This window comes from Tamandua tetradactyla, chromosome 3 (genome assembly GCF_023851605.1).
Source record: "Tamandua tetradactyla isolate mTamTet1 chromosome 3, mTamTet1.pri, whole genome shotgun sequence".
In the NCBI taxonomy this organism is placed as follows: Eukaryota; Metazoa; Chordata; class Mammalia; order Pilosa; family Myrmecophagidae; genus Tamandua; species Tamandua tetradactyla.
Window position 1 is genome coordinate 40,926,338 of NC_135329.1, and position 19,250 is coordinate 40,945,587.

General features: G+C 37.8%; 1 protein-coding gene and 1 long non-coding RNA gene across 3 annotated transcripts in view; one reads left to right on the forward strand and one right to left on the reverse strand.

Moving 5' to 3' along the window:
* The window catches only part of DLGAP2 (DLG associated protein 2), a 1,049,558-nt gene that overhangs the window by 162,309 nt on the left and 867,999 nt on the right, over window positions 1–19,250 (reverse strand). Inside the window, exon 6 of the mRNA XM_077153013.1 lies at window positions 17,531–18,600. Within this exon, the coding sequence (XP_077009128.1) occupies window positions 17,531–18,600 (1,070 nt within the window). The remainder of the gene's footprint in view (window positions 1–17,530; window positions 18,601–19,250) is intronic.
* LOC143677253 (uncharacterized) overlaps window positions 1–19,250 on the forward strand; it is a 96,288-nt gene that overhangs the window by 48,943 nt on the left and 28,095 nt on the right. The gene's annotated exons all lie outside the window — the stretch shown is intronic.

A 19,250-nucleotide genomic window follows, 5' to 3' on the forward strand; every position in this document is an offset into this window, starting at 1 on the left:
TGAAATGTGACCCACAGCATACAAAAAAAAAAAAAAAAGATAATTGCCAATATGGGGAAGATGCAGTGAAGCAGATATTTTCATATTCTGCTATTATGATTGTAAATTTCACCCAATCTTTATGGCAATAATATTCAAAGACTTAAAAATGTCCATGCCCTTTGACCCAGCAACTAAACCTCCACAAATGTATCCTAAGGAAATAAGGTTTAATTCCAGGGAATGGTGAGTTATTCATTAAGAGGAAAAGAGGAAATATTAATACCTTTTTGTAGAAGATTATTTAAAATATTTTTTACAATCACACAATGGATACTCCTCAGCCACTGAAAATACTGTAGAAAAATAAACATTTTATTGTAGAAATATACTCATTGGAGGGGGGAAGAGCAATTTCAAAGTGCAACATATACCCAGTGTTTTTAAAACAGTAGAAGATATACGCCTGCATTATGCATAGACAAATGTCTGGAAGGATATGTAAAAGGGATTATCACTGGGAGATAGGGATTATGTTTTCTTTTCAATTGTTTTTCTTTCATATTTTTAAGTTTTCTTCATGGGACATATTTGCTTTAGCAATAAAAATAAACTTATTCTTAATTTAAGAAAAACCATAGTGCTCAAGGACATTTTATTTCAGTAGAGGAGCTAATCATGAAATGAAATGATTTATAATATAGTTTAAAAATGGCAAAAGAAGCAAGAGCAGGAGTAAAATAGAGAAAGGATCAATAGAAGCTTTTGTAGAGGGGGAGGTAATTTAGAAAGGCTTTCTGGAGGTTAGGTCTGAGGTTCTAAAGAACAAATTAACTTGACCAGCAAAAATGTAAGAGGAGGGGGCGGGCCGCGGTGGCTCAGCGGGCAAGAGTGCTTGCCTGCCATGCCGGAGGACCCCGGTTCGATTCCCGGCCCCAGCCCATGTAAAAAAACAAGCGAACAAACAAAATATAATAAAAAAAAATAAAGATGTTTCCCTTTCTTCCTTCAAAAAAAAAAAAAAAATGTAAGAGGAGGGGGTGGGAGTAAAATTGGCAGAATAAACAGAACAGAGGCAAGTTACACAACTCTCTGTCTTAGAAAAAGCACAGGAACTTCAGTTCTGCTGGCACTGAACATCTGAGAAAGAAGTTACAGAAAAGGAGACCATGGGGTTAGCCGAGGACAGATGGGTCCATGTGCCATATTGAAGGACAGATTCGTTTTGGCAGCCATCTGAAATTTTTGTGAATTAAAAACATATTTTTATAAAAAAATCAAACTAAAGATTTTTTCCCAGAAGACTGTGAATTAACTATCAGATGAAACCAGCTTGTAATTTTCTTAGTTTCTTATTTAAGAAGCCAATTACCCAGTTTTTGACAGAAATTTTAGTAGAAAAGAGTATAAAGCAGTCTATCTCAGATTGTGAATTCAAGTACTACACACGAATTACAAAGCATATGTGTATTACTTAGGTTCAGATGTCAACCTGGCCAGGTGACGGTGCCTGGCTGTCCTGTTGCTCTGGATTTAAATCATCATCATGTGAAATTCATCTAAGGATGATGTAGGCCAAGGTAAGTGCCTTCCTAAATGAGTGAGGTTTAAAGGTGAAATCCGAAGAAAGAGAAACAACCTAGCACACCTCAGCTCAGTGCTGACATACACTCAAACATTTGGAGATGTAGAGAGGAAACACCCCAGGGAGAGTGGTTTGAACCCAAAAGCTGGGAGAGAGGGCCAGCAGATGTTGCTCTGTGCTTCCCATGTGACTGAGAAGCCCAGATGAACGCCAGCTGCCTTTCCTCTGAAGAACTGTAAATTTGTAACTAAATAAATCTCCTTTATAAAAGCCAATCCATTTCTGGTGTATTGCATTCTGGCAGCCTTAGCAAATGAAAACAATTCTGGTACCAGAGAAGTGGGGTACTGTTGTGTTTGCAAATATCAAACATGTTGGAACAGCTTTTAAATGGATAAGGGGAGGATTCTGGAAGAATTGTGAGGAGCTTGATAGAGAAAGCCTAGATGGCTTTGAAGAGACTGTTGGTAGAAATATAGACTCTAAAGATATTTCCACTGCAGATTGGAAGGAGAGCAACCCTTGCTTTGACATGGCAGAAAGTTTGGCAAAATGGAATCCTGGTGCTGAATGGAAGGAAGAACTTGTATTCAACAATAAGAGACACTTGGCTGAGGAGATTTCTAAACTGAGTGTGGAGGACATGGCTGAGTTTCTCCTTGCAGTTTATAGTAAAATTCAGTGAAAGAGACAAACTAAGAATTTAACTTTTGGCTTCAAAGAAACCAGAAAGTGATGGTCTTGAAAATTCTGGGCTTCTAGAAAGTGAGACCCCAGAGAACGAACAGTGCCCTACATGAGGAGTTAACCCAACATGGAGCCAGTCAGTCATTACAGGACAAGTGAGGACTGGAGGTGGAGTTATCCTGAAAGGATTTGTGAAAGGTCCTATTGTCTGATGCCTTCAATCCCTTATGCTGCATGCCAAGTCAACAGTTTTTTTTTTGCAAGACCTGCATGAACAGAATCACTGCCGGAAAAGGGATAGATTGTAGGAAGAACAGCCTCAGAGGCAGAACCGTGGATGTTATTCCGAAGCCAAGGAATCTCGGGTCATGAGAGTGGATGCATCTGTGCATGCAGAGGGGGTGAGTTTGCCCCAGAGTAGAGGGTGGACCTTCCACCTCGATGTAAAGGAGCAGTTCTGGTGCTCCAGGCCTTGGAGAGGTGGTGTGCATTCCCTGGAGGCTGGGGGGAACCTGGCTGCCTCCCATTGTTCTGAAGGGGCTGAGTGTGTGCTCTGGAGATGGCAGAGAATCTGGGTGTCAGCCAGATGCTTAAGGAGGGTAGGGCCAAAAAAAAGGTGGTCCTACAATATTCGCCAATGTTGCAGCCCTCATCCCAAAGTCTGGAGAGAACAGGGCCAGTACCTAGGCCCTTGGAAAGGGTGGGACCGCTGCTTTCTAAAACCCCAAGGATGAATGACTCTCAGACTTTGAAATCCAATTGCCCTGCAGGTTTTTGGAATTGTGTAGATCCAGTGACCTGTCTTTTCCTTCCAATTTCTCCCAATGGCAATGGGATCGTTTATCCTAGGACTATTCTTTCTTTGTACATTGGAAGCAGATATCTTGCTTTAAGTTCACAGGTCTGCAGACAGAGGAGAATTTTGCTTCAAGATAGCCCATACTTATAATTGACTTTGATGAGGTTTTTTTTTTTTTACTATTTTTGAGTTGTTATTGTATTTGTATTGGTAATGAAATGATTCAAGGCTTTTGCAATATTATGACAGAATAAATTTATTTTGCATATGGAAAGATTTAGTGCATTGTTTGCAGGACAGATGAGCCTTATTTGGCAAAAAAAAAGTCTGTTATTGTTTTCTATTTAGAGATTATGTATGGTTTAAGGTGATGTGTATAGTTTCCAAGTTGACAAAGGCTGGACAGGTGATAGGTTCAGGTATTAACATGGCCAGATGATGGTGTGCCATTGTTCTGCTGATGTGGACTTAAATCATCAGCATATGAAATCCATCTATGGATGATTACATGTGAGATCAGCTAAGGGGGAGGACCTTCCTCAATGAGTGAGGTTTAAAAGGAGAAGTCAGAAGAAAGAGCAGCAGCTCAGCTCAGCTCAGTAGTGCTCAGCAGCGCAGCACACCTCAGTTCAGTGCTCAGAGCTGACTCAGATCCAGATATTTGGAGATGCAGAAAGGAATCACCCTGGGGAATGCCTTTTGAATCCAGAAGCCAGCAGATGTCATTGTGTGCCTTCACATGTGACAGAGAATGCCAGAGGAAAGCCAACTGCTTTTCCTCTGAAGAACTATAAATCGGTAACTAAATAAATCCCCTTTATAAAAGTAGGTCCAACACTTGAGTAATGCATTCCAGCAGCCTTAGTAAACGAAAATAATATGTCTCAAGACAATCAAAAGAAAAGAAAAGCAATACTAAAATGCCACTGTGGTTCAATAAATAAATCTTTCTGTGATATGTTACAGTGTTAAAAACTGGCAGGTGAATGTATGAGTGGCCAAGTATATGTTTTAAATCAATAAGTGGCTTTATAGACTCCAGTGACTGACTGACTGACTGAATGAATTCATCTTCATAATAGCTCCCAGCCTTTGTAAATTCAATTTTCAGTCTTGGCTGCATTTACTTATAATTCATTACTCTAATTAACTGCTTGCATAGAACGATGAGTGATATTTATAATTTCTAAAAAAGCATTTTCCTAAGGTTGACATTAGTGTACATTTACATATATTCTATGCTTTGCTTTAAGGATAGTTGAGCACTGCATATTAAAATATCTTTTCTTTCAAGTGGCAAGCACAGGTGAAAGGGGCAGAATTTTATAATAATATTCTCTTCGAGGTGTTAAAACCAAGGAAGAAAAATACCATCAAAAGCTGTGTTTCCCTTAGGGATATGTCTTCTTTATTCTTTAAACAAGTTAAAAAAAATTTTTAAGTCATACAATGTATGCTAGCTTTTGGGAATATAACTGAAAGCTGGATGGATGGGCTGTTCACATTCCAGATTTTTAGTGTCAGTGGCAATGTGGGCACCCTCTAGGGGTCATTTTGGACAAGTATCTGGGGCAGTTTTGACTGTGACACCATTCGACATGAGAGGTATGGGTCTGCATTCAGTGGGGTCCAGGTATAACTCTTTTTCTTGAAACCATGAAGCAATCCCACCCAATGAAGCGTGTTTCATGTTCTGCATGATTCTGCATGCCTGCTATCTTGCATATAAGCCTTGATTCTCCAAAGCCCCTAAGTGAGTACCCTTCAAAATACACCTCTATCAGTCTACATTTACAGTTCTCTCAATTATGGTATCCTTCATTCAGAAGCAAGCATCCAAATACTTCATTCTGGACACGTGTAGTTACACCCAGGCCTTTTCATGGCAAAATATGTTTTTAGTTTAAAAACTACTTTCCTTTTGTTTTCATTACATTAGAGTGAGGGCATTATATATACATTTGAAAATTATGTGCATAGATAGTTATACATGAATTTCATTTTACAATAGTAAAGGAGACATTGTGAAATATTTGTTATAAGTTGGCACACTCGGTTTGATGAGTTGAAAGAACCATTCTCATGGATAGGAAAGTTGTTGAAAAAAGAATTTCATGAATGTGCCATAAATGCAAGGAGTGTGGGGAGCACACTGTAAGATTCTCTACACAATTTTGGTAGGTTCTGAGAAGACAAGATGTCCCAAAAAATTCTTCTCTGCTGAGCTCAGTAGAATCTGGAAGGCAGGTGATGTTGGGGATAGGAAATGAGGGATGTAGAGGACCAGAAGTTGTCCTCTACAGGTGACAACGTCAGCACATCCATGGAGCTGAAAGAAGGTTGGAGTGGACAGAAAGTAGGATGCCAGCGGCAGAAGGAGAGTGTCTAGGAAGGGGAAGGGGGGACGTAGGGCCCATTAAACTCTCAGAAGGAGTTTGTACTTAGGTGGACAGAGAAACCATATATAAAAAATATATTAAAAAATTAATAATATAATAATTAAAAAATTTAAAAAGCTGGTTTTAGAATCACATCCATGTTTAACTTCTAAGCTGTACTTTAAGAAAGTTTGCTGTAATTTCCATAGGTTTGTGGATCCTAAGAGACATGTACGGAGAGGTGTCTTTGAGGATCAATTATATCAGTGCCAAGCTCAGCACCAAGCACAAGCTTACTGTTTTCAATCCAGTTTTTATAAGCTAAAATTTCTTCCCTTCTTCTCCCTTCCTTTCTCCTCCTTTCCCTTCCTATCCTTGCACACCCTCTTCCTGCTCCCTCCCTTTCCTTCCTCCCTCCCTTCCTTCCTTCCTTTAGACTCATTCTTCTGGTGTCTTTATATTTGAAACCTAAAAAATTAGATTCCAACTGCATGCTCAAATGTATTCTTCTGACTTGAAAAAGTAAATGCAGCTCAACAAAGGATCAATAATTTCTAGAGCGGGGAAGATGTGCTGCTTGCAGATCAGTTCAATTTCAAATCAACTCAAAGTCACTGAATGAGAACTTAAAGGAACTAGCGTAGGATTCAAAAATGAGTGGTTAAGTTCCCTGCCCTCCACGAGATCAAAGGTTAGTGAGAGTGACACTGTGTAAGCAATTCTGTGTAGCACAAGATAGTGACAAGTGAGGTAGCTGAAGTTTTATAAAACTTTCCAGGAATACAGAGGCCTTGGAGAAAGCATCTAATGGGTGAACTGGGGATGACTTCATGGAGAAAGAAGCACTGAAGCTGCATCTTGAAGACTTTGTGGTTTAAGTGAGCTCTGATGGGTCTGTCTCAAAATATAAGATGGTTAATTTAGTTGTTTCTCTTATTAATTTGTGAATAGAGAAATTTTTCAAGGGAAAGGACTTTTTAAAAAAATGATTATCTTCTTGGGCAGTCTGTCTTCTCCACATGCAGTCCTTGATAGTCTCTTTTGATTCACCACACCCAAGTGGTATTATCAAACTCTCTCCTTCCTCTTACCTTTATGTCTTATTAGGAAGGCATCCTATGCACCCCCTGGTACCAGGACAGGTACTGACTGAACCCTCTGTATGCTCAGTATCACTATCATTCACTAGTCACAGAATCCTCAAACAGTGCAGATGCTGTGAGGCGCCACCCTGATCCTTCCTTCAGGACTAAGGGACTCCCTCCCCTGAGTCTCTCTCCAGGGAGTACCCGCAGCAGGAGAGAGCTGCCTTGCCCAACTGTGCTTCCCCTTCCTGGGGAAAGTCACATAGAATGACGAATGGATATGGATGGTCCAATGGGAAGCCTCCTGGCCCTAATTCTGGACATGTCTGAAGGTCCTTTCCAGCTCCCAAGTTCCCTGCAGAATGGGCTAAGGCCTCTTTGTACTTCAACCTCTCATACTGTCCTATAATGCTTCCCTCAGTTCCTTATAGGTGTTTTCATGGAAAACATATCTCAATAAACCACTGGCACATAAATCTCCATCTCAGAGTACTCTACCAGCACCCAGAGCAAGAGGCAGGTATGATTATACATCCATTTATGTCCATAGGAAAAAATGATAGAGTGTCTAAGTATCTTTCCAAGTTTGCAAAGCTAGTGAGTAGCAGAATTCAAATCCAAGTCCATTTTATTCCAAATCTCATGCTTTTAGCATTATCTCAGTGGTTCTCAACCGGAGGTAGTTTGTCTCTCAGGCAATATTTGACAATGTCTGGAGACTTTTTGGCTATCATCAAAATGGAGGTGCTACTGGAACTAGTTTGTAGAAGCCAGCAGAGCTGTTAAACATCCTACAATGCATAAGACAACCCCCACAGCAAAGAATTATGCCACCCAAAATGTTCAATAAGGCTGAGGGTGAGAAATCCTGGATTACATGATGGTTCCTCCTAGGGTGTTTGCATCCTGACAGTTAGAATTGCTATTATGTTGTGCAAATTAACTATGGAATCCCAAGGACAAATAAGCTTGGTTGGGCAAGTTTTGTCTTTGTTTCTGTTTTTCATCTGAGCCAGTGATATTATCACATGTTCGCTTGCCTACTTAATTTTCTGAAGGTGAAACTTGCTTCCATTTCATTCCTTACAACCAAAACGGACAATGGAGCAGAAGAATGTGACATCCCTAAATTATATGTCATTGGCCTTAGGCTGCAAAGACAGCTACTTCCGGTGAGCTTTTAATCATCCCTGCAGCTGCGGACTGGACATTGGCTCCTTCTGATGAGTCACTGACCTGGTGGTGTGTGCAGATTGTTCAACCCACCAGGCTGAAGACAATGACTTCATGATTATGGGGAAAAATAGCTACAATGAACACCGTTGCACTGAGGTGGAAGAAAGTGGGCAAGAGAGGGTGGATCCCTTTCTGCCCTACATGAGCATAAAGGGGTGCCTCATTAGGGGGCTGTCTTGATAAGTGAATTGCCAGAACCTAGGCTGCACGAATTTAGAACACAGTGCCTGGAACAGAGTGAATGCAGTTAATAGTTACGGTTTGAATAAGGACAATTTCTTGAAATCTTATAATCACAGAACCAAAGGAGCCCAAGAAGTCTCAGAATCAAAGGAACCCAAAGATCCCTGTTAGATCTTTGATTTTCTATTGGAAGCGTTTATAAGGATAATTTTAGTCATACATGGGCCATATCATAAATGATTTTTAAAAATGTATTTTTTGTGTATACACTGGAAAATTCATTAACTTTATAAATAAACTTTCACTCTGGCATCCTAAAGGGAGGGATCATCACAATTTTCAAATATTGAGTTAAAAATCCTTTCCAATAAATTGTTGCAAAGACTGGCTCATTGGTCAGCATCCAGGGCAGCTTTTAAGTCTCTGCAGGAATGAGATAGTGAAGGCATAGAATTTGAAACACTTTTAAATTTGGGGAAAGTTTTCATTAGCCAAAATTAATCATCCTATTCTTTCCCCCTTATGTCTTTGCCCCCTCCCCCAACATATCAAAGTGGAAGAGGATCACATATTAAAAGCCAAACAAAATCTTGCCTTTGTGTATATTAGAATATATAAAATAAAACTGTAAGCTGAAAAAAAAAAATGGACTAAAATTTTTTTTAACTCCACCACTCAGTCTTAAACTAGCTACCTCTTTACCAGGAGGGAAGCCTGTGGGGCTAAAGTCTAAACCACAGGCCAGGGCGTAGACTAGTTCAGGAGGAGAAAACCAAAAGAAAATGAAGGGGACTAGAAGAAGGAGAAGGCAAAAAGGAAAAGGTTAAGTGAGGGAAACAAAGAAAGGTAAAGGATGGGGGTGGGTGGAGAACTAGGGGGTGGGGGCAACAAGTCTCAAAGACGAGGAGAGCAAACGGCTCCAAGTGGCCAGGACGGGATCTTTCGCTCACATCCTGTACTCTCTCTAGTGTGGCTCAGGGAGCTACTGTCTGCCGTAGGACTGTACACGAGCCCTTCCAGGGTGCAGCCATTCTTTGCTAGTCTTTGTGTGCCCAGAATTTTGTGCAGCACATCATACATACAGTTGCCATTTGTTCACACAGCTAACTGAGGTGAATCACTTATCCAAATTAATTGACATGCATTAAAGATTTTACTTTAAATGCTTTGCTTTGATGAGGTAGAAAATATAAAAACAAGACTTTTTTCTAAAGAATTTTAAATAGGCTCAGAATATCTTTTAATTCTATCGTGTTTTGATCTACTTAAAATCACGAAAAACCCTCCTCTAATGTTAACTACATATTCTATGTAAATCAAAGAAGAACATAAAAAGCAATCTTTTTGTTTGGCTCAAAATTTGAAAGTTTTTGGTGAACTATAAAAAGAAAGTATGAACATTTTTTTCTCGCATTCTTTTAAATTTTATTATGATAGCAGCATCTATACACAAATTCCCTTAATTGCCTTAAATTCTGATTGTGGAATGAAATATGGGCTTCTGAGGATCTAGAAATCTCTCTCTCTCCACCAGAAAGTTCAATCCAATCCAAACAAGGAAAGAAACTAAGAAACTCTTTGGAAATTCAGGACATTAATTCAATTGAGACTGAGGACAAAAACAGTCTGAGGAGATGTGAGTATAATTTGTAATGTTCATCTTAAATCTCCTTACAAGTACCTAGGCATGACAACTCAAGGATACTAAGAAAGGGCAAAAAAAAAAAATCACTAAACTGTGTCTCAGAAAGTACTGGGTTTCATTTAAAGGTAAAATAGAAGAATTGGAGGAATTTGCTTCTAGAAGAAAATGCCACTCTGAATGGGGGCGCTGTGTTGAACATGTAGCAGGGTTCAGAGAGAAGCCACAGCTACTTACCGCGAATCTAGAAGCGGTTTGCATACTGATGAAAATGCTTTTCTGACCTTTGGACAACAATGTTCCAGGTTGAATTTCTGCGGCTACTTTACTGAAGTGAACATTAAGAAGGCTAGGCTGATGTCCAAGACTGGAGTTTATACATAATGAGAACTTTATATGACTATAGTCTACTAGATAGAATTTTATAAAGCTCTTCCTAGGAATTGAGACAATTGGTGAGGTTTTTGAGGGGTGGCATGGGAATTGTTTCTTTTTCCTCTTTCTCAACTCTGTCTTATAGAAGCATTGTTTAATACCAAGGGGAATTTACTTTAATGCTGTGTTCCACTGAATCCCATTTTTTCCCCACAAGATCAAATTACAACCTCTCAGTTTTTACATGCTACTATCTAAAGATATAGTGTTTTGAAGTCTGGAAAAAATGTATTTTGTGAGAGTAACAGCTCAGACTTAATCCAGTCTCACTAATATCTGTTACTCACCCTGAAAGTTTCCCCCAGGCACCTATTTGTTATATGCTGAGCAGTGTAGAGGCTCCAGAGGAAGAAAAAGGGGAAGAGCTGGCATGATCTCTACCTCTAGAGCTTCATGTCTAACTGGGAAATATAATCATGAACCTAACATATTTAGTGAACACAGAATACAGTGAGAAACCCCTGGGTAGCTAAGTTCAAGAGCTGGGAGGTTTAACTACCAATTTACAGAAATCCAAGGACCAGAGAAAGATTTTAAATGGCACTATGAGATGGCGTTGCAGAATTCAGATTGCAGGAAACTATCAGACTACGAAAGGGCAAAAGAAAAAAAAGATCACTACATTGTGTCTCAGAAAGATGACCTGGTTTCTAAAACGACCACAAAAATTTTCATGGATGTGGAAACAGTAGAGAGAGAAAAAAGAGGAGAAAACTTTAGATTTTAAAACAAAGAGTCAAATCAACCAAACGCCTTTTCACTGGATCCTGACTCACACTGTTTAAAAGTTTGCCAAGTTCTGCATTATCAGTGCTTACTTTAAACTTAAATGGATTAAGAAGCTCCACTCAAAAGTCAGAGATTTGACAGAACGGATACAAAAGCATGACTCAATTAAATGCTGTATACAAAAGTCTCAGCTTAAAGTCAAAGACACAAGTAGGTTAAAGTTGAAAGGATGGGGAATAGTAATACATAGTAACCAAAAGAGAGCTGTGGTAGCTATACTAGTATCAGATAAATCAAGTTCAAGTTAAAAAACTGTTAAGAAGGACAAAGAAAATTACTATATATGATAAAGGGGGCTCAGTTCAACGAGGAGACATAACAATTTTAAATATAAATATACCTAATGGCAGAACTCCAAAATTTAAGGACATTTTGACAGAATTGAAGGGAGAAATAGACAGTTCTATATTAATCGTAGGAGACATCAATACTTCATTTTTATAAGGCATAGACCATCTAGAGAGACCATCAAGAAGAAAAGAGAAAACTTGAATAATACTCTAAATCAAGCTAGAGCTAATAGACATAAAGAGAAACCTCAACCAACAGCAACAGGAAAAACATTCTTTTTCTTTATGGCATGAGGATCATTCTCCAGGAGATACCATGTTAGGTCACAATACGAGTCTAAGTAAATTAAAAAAATACTGAAATCATACAATGTATCCTCCCCAATGAAGCTAGAAATTAAGTAACACAGGGAGAAGAAGGAATCACAAGGGAAATTAGGAAATATCTTGAAGCAAATAAAAATGTAACATACAAAAACTGATGGGACGCAGCAAAGGCAGTGCTGGGATGGAAATTTTTTTTTCATTCAAAAACTTATTTATACTTGTAGTGTTAATTGGTGGACACATGGGTCTAGACAACCCCTTTTATTCGTGTTCACCTTCAATAAGGTGATGTTACTTATAGACCCACTGGTGAACCGCCTTCATGGGAGGGAAATTTATAGCTATAAATGTTTACATTAAAAGAAGAAGAAGGACCTCAAATCAGAAACTTAACCTCACAACTGGGGGATATAGAAAAACAAGAGCAAACTAAATCCAAGGAAGTTGAGAAAGGAAATAAAGATTAGAGTAGAGATAAATGAAATAGAGTATAAGACGAAACAAGAGAGAATCAACAATATCCAAAGTTGGTCCTTTGAAAAGATAAATAAAATTGAAATCTTTTAGCTAGACTGAAAAAAGAAAAAAAGTACGAGGACACACAACTAAAACCAGAAATAAAAGGGAGCAGGGAATGGCAGACTTTTCAATAAATTATAATTATGCAAGGACAATTAGGTAAACATATAAAGAAAGCATGCAGTTAAACTCATGACTCACACCACATTCCAAAATCAGCTATAGGTGTAGTAAATGTAAATGTAATTTAAAAAAAAAAGAAAGGAAAAGGGAGACATTACTATGAGCCCACAGAAATAAAAAAGGATTATAAGAGGATACTATGAACATCCACATGCCAACAAATTAGACAACGCAGATGAAATGGACAAATTCCTAGAAGCACACAAACTACCTAAAATGACTCTAGAAGAAAGAGAAGATTTCAGAAGTCCAATAACAATTAAAGAAATTGAATCAGTAATAAAAAACTATCCAATAAAGAAAAGCCTAGGGACAAATGGTTTTGCTGGTGAATTTTGCCAAACATTCCAAGAATTAAAACCAATCTTGCTCAAACTCTTCCAAAACTTGAAGAGAAGGGAATATCTCCTAACTCCTTTTGTGAGGTCAAAATCACCCTAATACCAAAGACAGATACAGATACCACTAAAAAGGAAATTATAGACCAATATCCCTTATGAATATACATGCAAAAATTCTCCACAAAACACTATCAAGCTAAATTCAATAGAAGATTAAAATAATCATATATTATGATCAAGTAGGATTTATCCCAGATTTGTAATAGTTCAACATTAAAAAAAAATCGATGAAAATAATACATCACATTAAAAAAATGAAGGAAAAAACCCCCCACATGATCCTCTCAAATAATGCAGAAAAGGCATTTGACAAATTTCAGCACTCCCTTTTGATAAAATCACTTAGAAAAATAGGAATAGAAGGAAATTTCCTCAACCTGATAAAAGGCATATATGAGAAACCCATAGCTAACATCCTACTTATTAGTGAAAAACTGAAAGCTTTTCCTCTAAGATCAAGAACAAGGCAAGGATGCCCACTCTCACCACTGTTATTCAACATTGTATTGGAAGTTCTACCCAGAGCTGTTAAGTAAGAAACATAATTAAAAGGCATCCAAATTGGAAAGGAAGAAGTTGAACTTTCCCTATCTGTAGATGATGTGATTTTATATACAGAAAATCAAAAGAAATCCACAAGGAAGTTCCTAGAGCTAATAAATGAATTTAGGAAAGCAGTAAGGTACAGATTAACACCAAAAAAATCAGTAGTGTTTCTATATACAAGCAAAGAAAAATTGGAAAAAGAAATCATGAAAAAATTCCATTCACAATAGCAACTTAAAGATTCAAAAATCTAGAAATAAATCTAACCAAGGATGTAAATGACTTGCACAGAGAAAACTACACAATATTGTTTAAAGAAACCAAGGAAGACCTAAATAAATGAAAGGATATGATCTGTTCATGGATTGGAAGACTAAATTTCATTAAGCTGTCACTCCTACCCAAACTGATTTATAGACTTAACACAATCCCAATAAAAATTCCAACAACTTTCTTTGCAGAAATGGAAAAGCCAATCATCAGATTTATATGGAAGGGTAGAGGTCCTTGAATAGCTAAAGTCATCTTGGAAAGGAAGAATAAAGTTGGAGAGCTCACACTTCCTAATCTTAACACTCATTCCATAGCCACAGTAATCAAAATTGAACGGCAGTGGTACCAGGGCAGACATATATACCAGTAGAATTGAATTGAGAGCTCAGAAATCAACCCCACATTTATGGCTAACTGATTTTTTGACAAGGGGGCAAAGAACACTCAATTGTGAAAGAATATTCTCTTTAACAAACAGTACTATGAAAACTGAATCTCCCTTTGCAAAAGAAAGGAGGAGGACCTCTACCTCACGCCTTATACAAAAGTTAACTCTAAATGATTCAAAGACCCAAATATAAGAACTGAACTATCAAATTTCTAGAAGAAAAAATAGGGAAGCAACTTTAGGAACTTGTATTAGGCAATGGTTTCTTAGTTTTATCCCCACAGCATAAGTGACGAAAGATAAATGTAGAAAAATGAAAAGCTTTTGTGCCTCAAAATACTTTACCATGAAAGTAAAATGACAACCTGCACAATGGGAGAAAATATTTGGAAACCATACATCTGATAAGGGCTTAATATCCAAAACATATATAAAGGAATACTTAAACTTAACACAAAGAGACAAACAATTCAATTTAAAAATGAGTAAAAGACTTGAATAGACATCTCTCTAAAGAAGATATAAAAATGAGCAAAAAGCACATAAAAAGAATGCTCAACATCATTAGCCATCAGGGAAATGCAAATCAAAATTGCAATGAGACACCGTTTCACACCCACTAGAATGCCTACTATTAAAAAAACAGAAAATTCCAAATGTTAGAGAAGATGTGGAGAAACATGAAGTCATTAATTGCTGGCAGTAATGTAAAATGGTACAGCTGCTGTGGAAGAGTTTGGCAGTTCCTCACAAAGTTTAGTATAGATTGACCATATGACTGAGTATTCCCTCAGATATATGCCCAACAGAATTGAAAGCAGAGCCTCAAACAGATATTTTCACACCAGTGTTCACAGGGGCATTATTCAAAGTTGCCAAAAGATGGAAACAAGCTATGTGTCCATCAGCTGATGATGGGCAAACAAAATGTGGTCTATATACACACAATTAAATATTATTTAGCCATAAGAAGGAATGACCTCCTGTTACTTGCAACAACATGGATGCACCTTGAAGATACCATGTTGAGAGAAATAAGCCAGACCCAAAAGGACAAATACTGTATGATCTTCCTGATATGAACTAATCAGAATAATTAAACTCATACAGTCAGAATCTAGAGTATAAGTTACCAGGGGACCGAATGGGGATAAGGAAGGGAAGCTAAAGCTTAAAATTATGGAGTTTCTATTTGGAATGATGGGAATGTTTTCATAATAATGTGGTGATGGTAGAACAGCATTGTAAATACAATTAACATCACAGAAATATACACCTAAATGTGGTTTAAAGGGGGAAATGTTAGGCTGTATATACGGTAACAGAATAATAAGTAAAAAAACAAATCTATGGAACTGTACTACATGAAGTGAGAACCCTAAATTCAACCATGGTCTGACATATGGGACAATATGAACGGAGCCTGAAGACATGTTGAAAGAAATATGTCAGATGCAAAAGGAAAAATATTGCATGATCTGCCTGATATGAAATAATTAGGGTAAAGAAATTCATAGAGTCAGAAACTAGGAGCTGGGGTGTGTGTATGGAATGGAAAGTTAATGCCTAATTGGTAGGGAGTTTCTTTTTAGGGTGATGGAAAAGTTTTGATGAGAGAGGTGGTGATGGTAACACAACATTGTTTATATAGTCAACACCATCGATTTATATATTTGAACGTGATTAAAAAAGAAATTTTAAAGGTACACGGGTAGTTCAGTGGTTAGAATGCCCGCTTTCCATGCAGGAGACCCGGGTTCGATTCCCAGACCATGCACCCCCCACATAAAAATTTAAGTTGTATAAATGCCACTAGAATAGAAATTTTAAGTATAACATAGGACTGTACAATAGTGAACCCTAGTGTAAACTAGGGACTGCAGTTAACAGTACAATTATATTATTTCATCAATTGTAAAGTTATCATGTTAACACAAAGCATTAATAATAGGAAAGATATATGGGAACTCTGTTTTTTCTGAATGATTTTCCTGTAAACCTAAAACTTCTCTAATTTAAAAAGATCATAAAAAAATTGTGAGTTACCAGGGACATTTGAATATTGACTGGATATTTGAAAACATTAATGAATTACTGTTTTTTTAACATGAGTGTTTGATAACAATGTTGTGGTTATGTTTTAATAGAACAAACCCTTATCTTTCAGTGTGGATCTTTTAGATATTAAGTACATAAATATTTACAGTTGAAATTAGGTGATATATTAAATTTGTTGGCACATAAGCTTTGGGAAATGCTTAGGGTAAAAATGAACCCAAACTGGCTATGAATTGTTAGTTTTTAAGTTGGGTGATAGGTGTATGGTGATTAACTCTATTATTCTTTTACCTTTATATATAATTGATATTTTCCATAAATAGAAAAATTTTAAATAGCTGTTGAAGGGCAGAAGAAAGGTTGATCAAAGGGGAGAAGTAGTCAGGAAAAGCTTGAGAGAGAAGATAGAATTGAGGGATAAGAAATAGTGCAGAGAAGGTGTGGCCAAGGTAGGTGTAGTGGAGAGAAAGCAGACTTTGGGTTCAGGTAGACCTGGATGAAAATACCATAACTAGCATAATCCTTAAGTGTTCAGGGGACATTGCCCTTGGGGCTTTCCAAGGACATTGTTCTTGGGGTTTTCCAGGTACAAACAGAGAAAAACAAGGGTTTTGCATCTATATCAATGAGTAGCTCAAAGAGGGAAACCTGACTCCACTTGTCATGTTCCTTGAAACACGTAGAGATTTTATATATATATATATATATATATATATATATATATATTTGGAAAGTATTTGGGTTTACCATTTATAAGCATAATTTAAGGCTTTACCTTTGCTATAAAAATATTTTTATCTAACTACCAGTTTTTTTCTTTGAATAAATCTGTCTGTGAAAGCAATTTGGTTAACATTTCACTTTAAAACATTACCACTGGATTTTGGCCGATGTACCAGGATGGCAATAGATGTCACTGAAATGATTTGCCATCCCCCTGACTCATGAAAAGATTTGCAGTTGTTTATCTGTTCCATTAATTGACTGCCTGATGACTCAGCTAGCATTTAGCATTATTACTCATTATTCTGTGAAGATTTCTCTAAACCAACGCACAGCTAATAGCAACCACTCTCAGGCAAGCAGACATGATTCCTGAATTGGAATACAAAAAATAAAATATATTATAAATAGTAATGAAAACCCAGACTCTCAAGTTTTGGTAATAGCACTATTAGCCGATAGAGCTAATTGCAGAGGCATCCTTAAAAGAGGGGATGACTCCCAGTGGGCTGACACTTCCCCCTGGCATAGTCAGTGATGGCATGATTAGGAGACAGAGATGAGAGGGAAATTATGTAAAATAGAGAATTCCACAATATGCTTCCTCTAAGCAATTGGCTGTCTTTAATTATCATTGCCTTTGGTATCTTCATTTAATCCATGTTCCAGAGAAACAAATGCATTTCCATAATCGGACTCCTTGGTACTATGAAGGCTTAAAGATGCTATTGTCAGGTATGGTAAATGAACTGATTAAAGTAGCAGGCCAATTTACATTAGACCAAACCACAACTTTCAAAGGAAAAAACACTAATGTGGGCTGATATGATTTTGTTGAAATTGTTAAATCTTCCAGCATTAGAGGCATTAAAGGGGTGGGCCAACCATGTTTAGGGTTATCGTTCAAAGGAAGAATTAAGAACACTTCAAAGACTTTCCCAGAGCAGAGCATTTACTAGCCCCTGTGATATTTTCTTATTAACACTCCTATACAAATTACAGTTATAACATTGAGACTCCTTACCTGAAGGTAATGGCATGGCCTCAAGGAGGGCTTGATTTCCTGATGGACCAGAGGCTTATCCAAGTTAAGGGAGCTCTTACGATAAGCTTCCTTTGCCTGGCTTACTGTAAGAGTGGACCAGGAACTCCTTTTCATGTACTTTGCATCAGGGGTCATAGCTAAGCCTTCACAGGCTGAGCACTTGACGTCATTATTACTTTTAGAAGTCTTTAGTGAGAGATCCCCAAAGGGGCTCTGGAGAGTTTCAGGATAGCAGTGAGATATATGATCTACATGGTGCCTATGGACCACGCTTGGTGTTCGGTAAGTGCTATCGCTGTCCAAATTGTCATCAGAACTCCACCAGCTACTCATGCCTGATTTATGCTTGCTTTCAGGTTTTCGCTCCTTGCTTTTACTCCTTTTACTATGCTTAGAATGGTGGCTATGGTGGTGGTCATCCACTCTACTGTCACCTTTGGTCCCATTGACATTACTCTTGGAAGAGCCTTCTAAGGAATGAGACTTGGTGAAGAGCTTTTGGACAGAATGGACAAGGTGCCGTATTCTCCCTGGACTCTCGCTGCGTTGCTCTGCGGCGGTTGAAGTCCTCTGGTATTGTAATGTATGGAACCCATCCCTGTGGAGGGGGAGTTGTTTCTCAAACTGGTCCAAAAGATTGGCTGGAATTCGATTAATTTTTGTGCTGGCATGAGACATGGCACAATCGTCTCTGGTATCGTAATGTGAACTGTAGTGCATTCTGGGAAAAGTGCTACTAGACATATGATCGCCCATCATCATGGGCATCATCATACATTCAGAATGAATGGAACTTCTAGGTGAACAGCGATGATGGTCCATCGGGCAGCTGTCAGTCGGGCTGAGCAAGTAGGTCTGCCTTGGTTCCTGCCCATGGTGAATGTGGTCATGAGTAAGTTCACAATCGTCAGGGGGTGTTAAGCCACAAGTATGACCAGAACATAACTGTGGTTGATTTCGACTCCCGGATAATCCTTTCATATTCCTAGGAGCAGGGGAGTATCTTTCTTCATTGAAGTGCTGAGTTGGTGACCATGAGTACTGCTGATCTGTTGACAGAACACAGAAATGTGTTTAAGTTTGTTGAAATATTGATGATGGTCCTTAAGTGTTTGAAAAGTAAAATATTTGACATCCCATGCATAAACTCTTTTTGTCCAAGAGTCACTGTTCATGTTTCTTCTGGGGCATTCAAATGGACAAATAATTTTTTTATACAACATTGACAACTCCAAAGTGTGATAACACTAAGAAGAATAAATTTTGATATCTCAATTGATGTGCTACAACTACAGGTATTTAATGTCAAGTAGATTCAACAGGCCTTTTGATGGCAAGATTTTGCAGTATGAGAAAAATAACCAATTTGAAGGAAAAAAGACAGTCATATTTCAAATAGATTTGATAATTGTGGTTCAGTTAGGGAAGTTTGTAAAATAACATCTGGGTATTTAATTAGCAGTATTGTCTGGTAAGCTAATAATATTACACATGAATGTATTAAGCATGAAGGAGTTTGTTTAAATCCACGTCTTCACTGTGTAGGTAAGGGAATGGAGATGGCTTTCTCAAGACCAGGCACATGTGGCAAATTGGGGACCAAACCCAGGCATGTCAAATCTCTATTTCAGAATTTTTTTTCCAACTCTGAGATTCTGTTCAGTAGAGGAAAATTTGGTTTAATTATATTATATGCAAT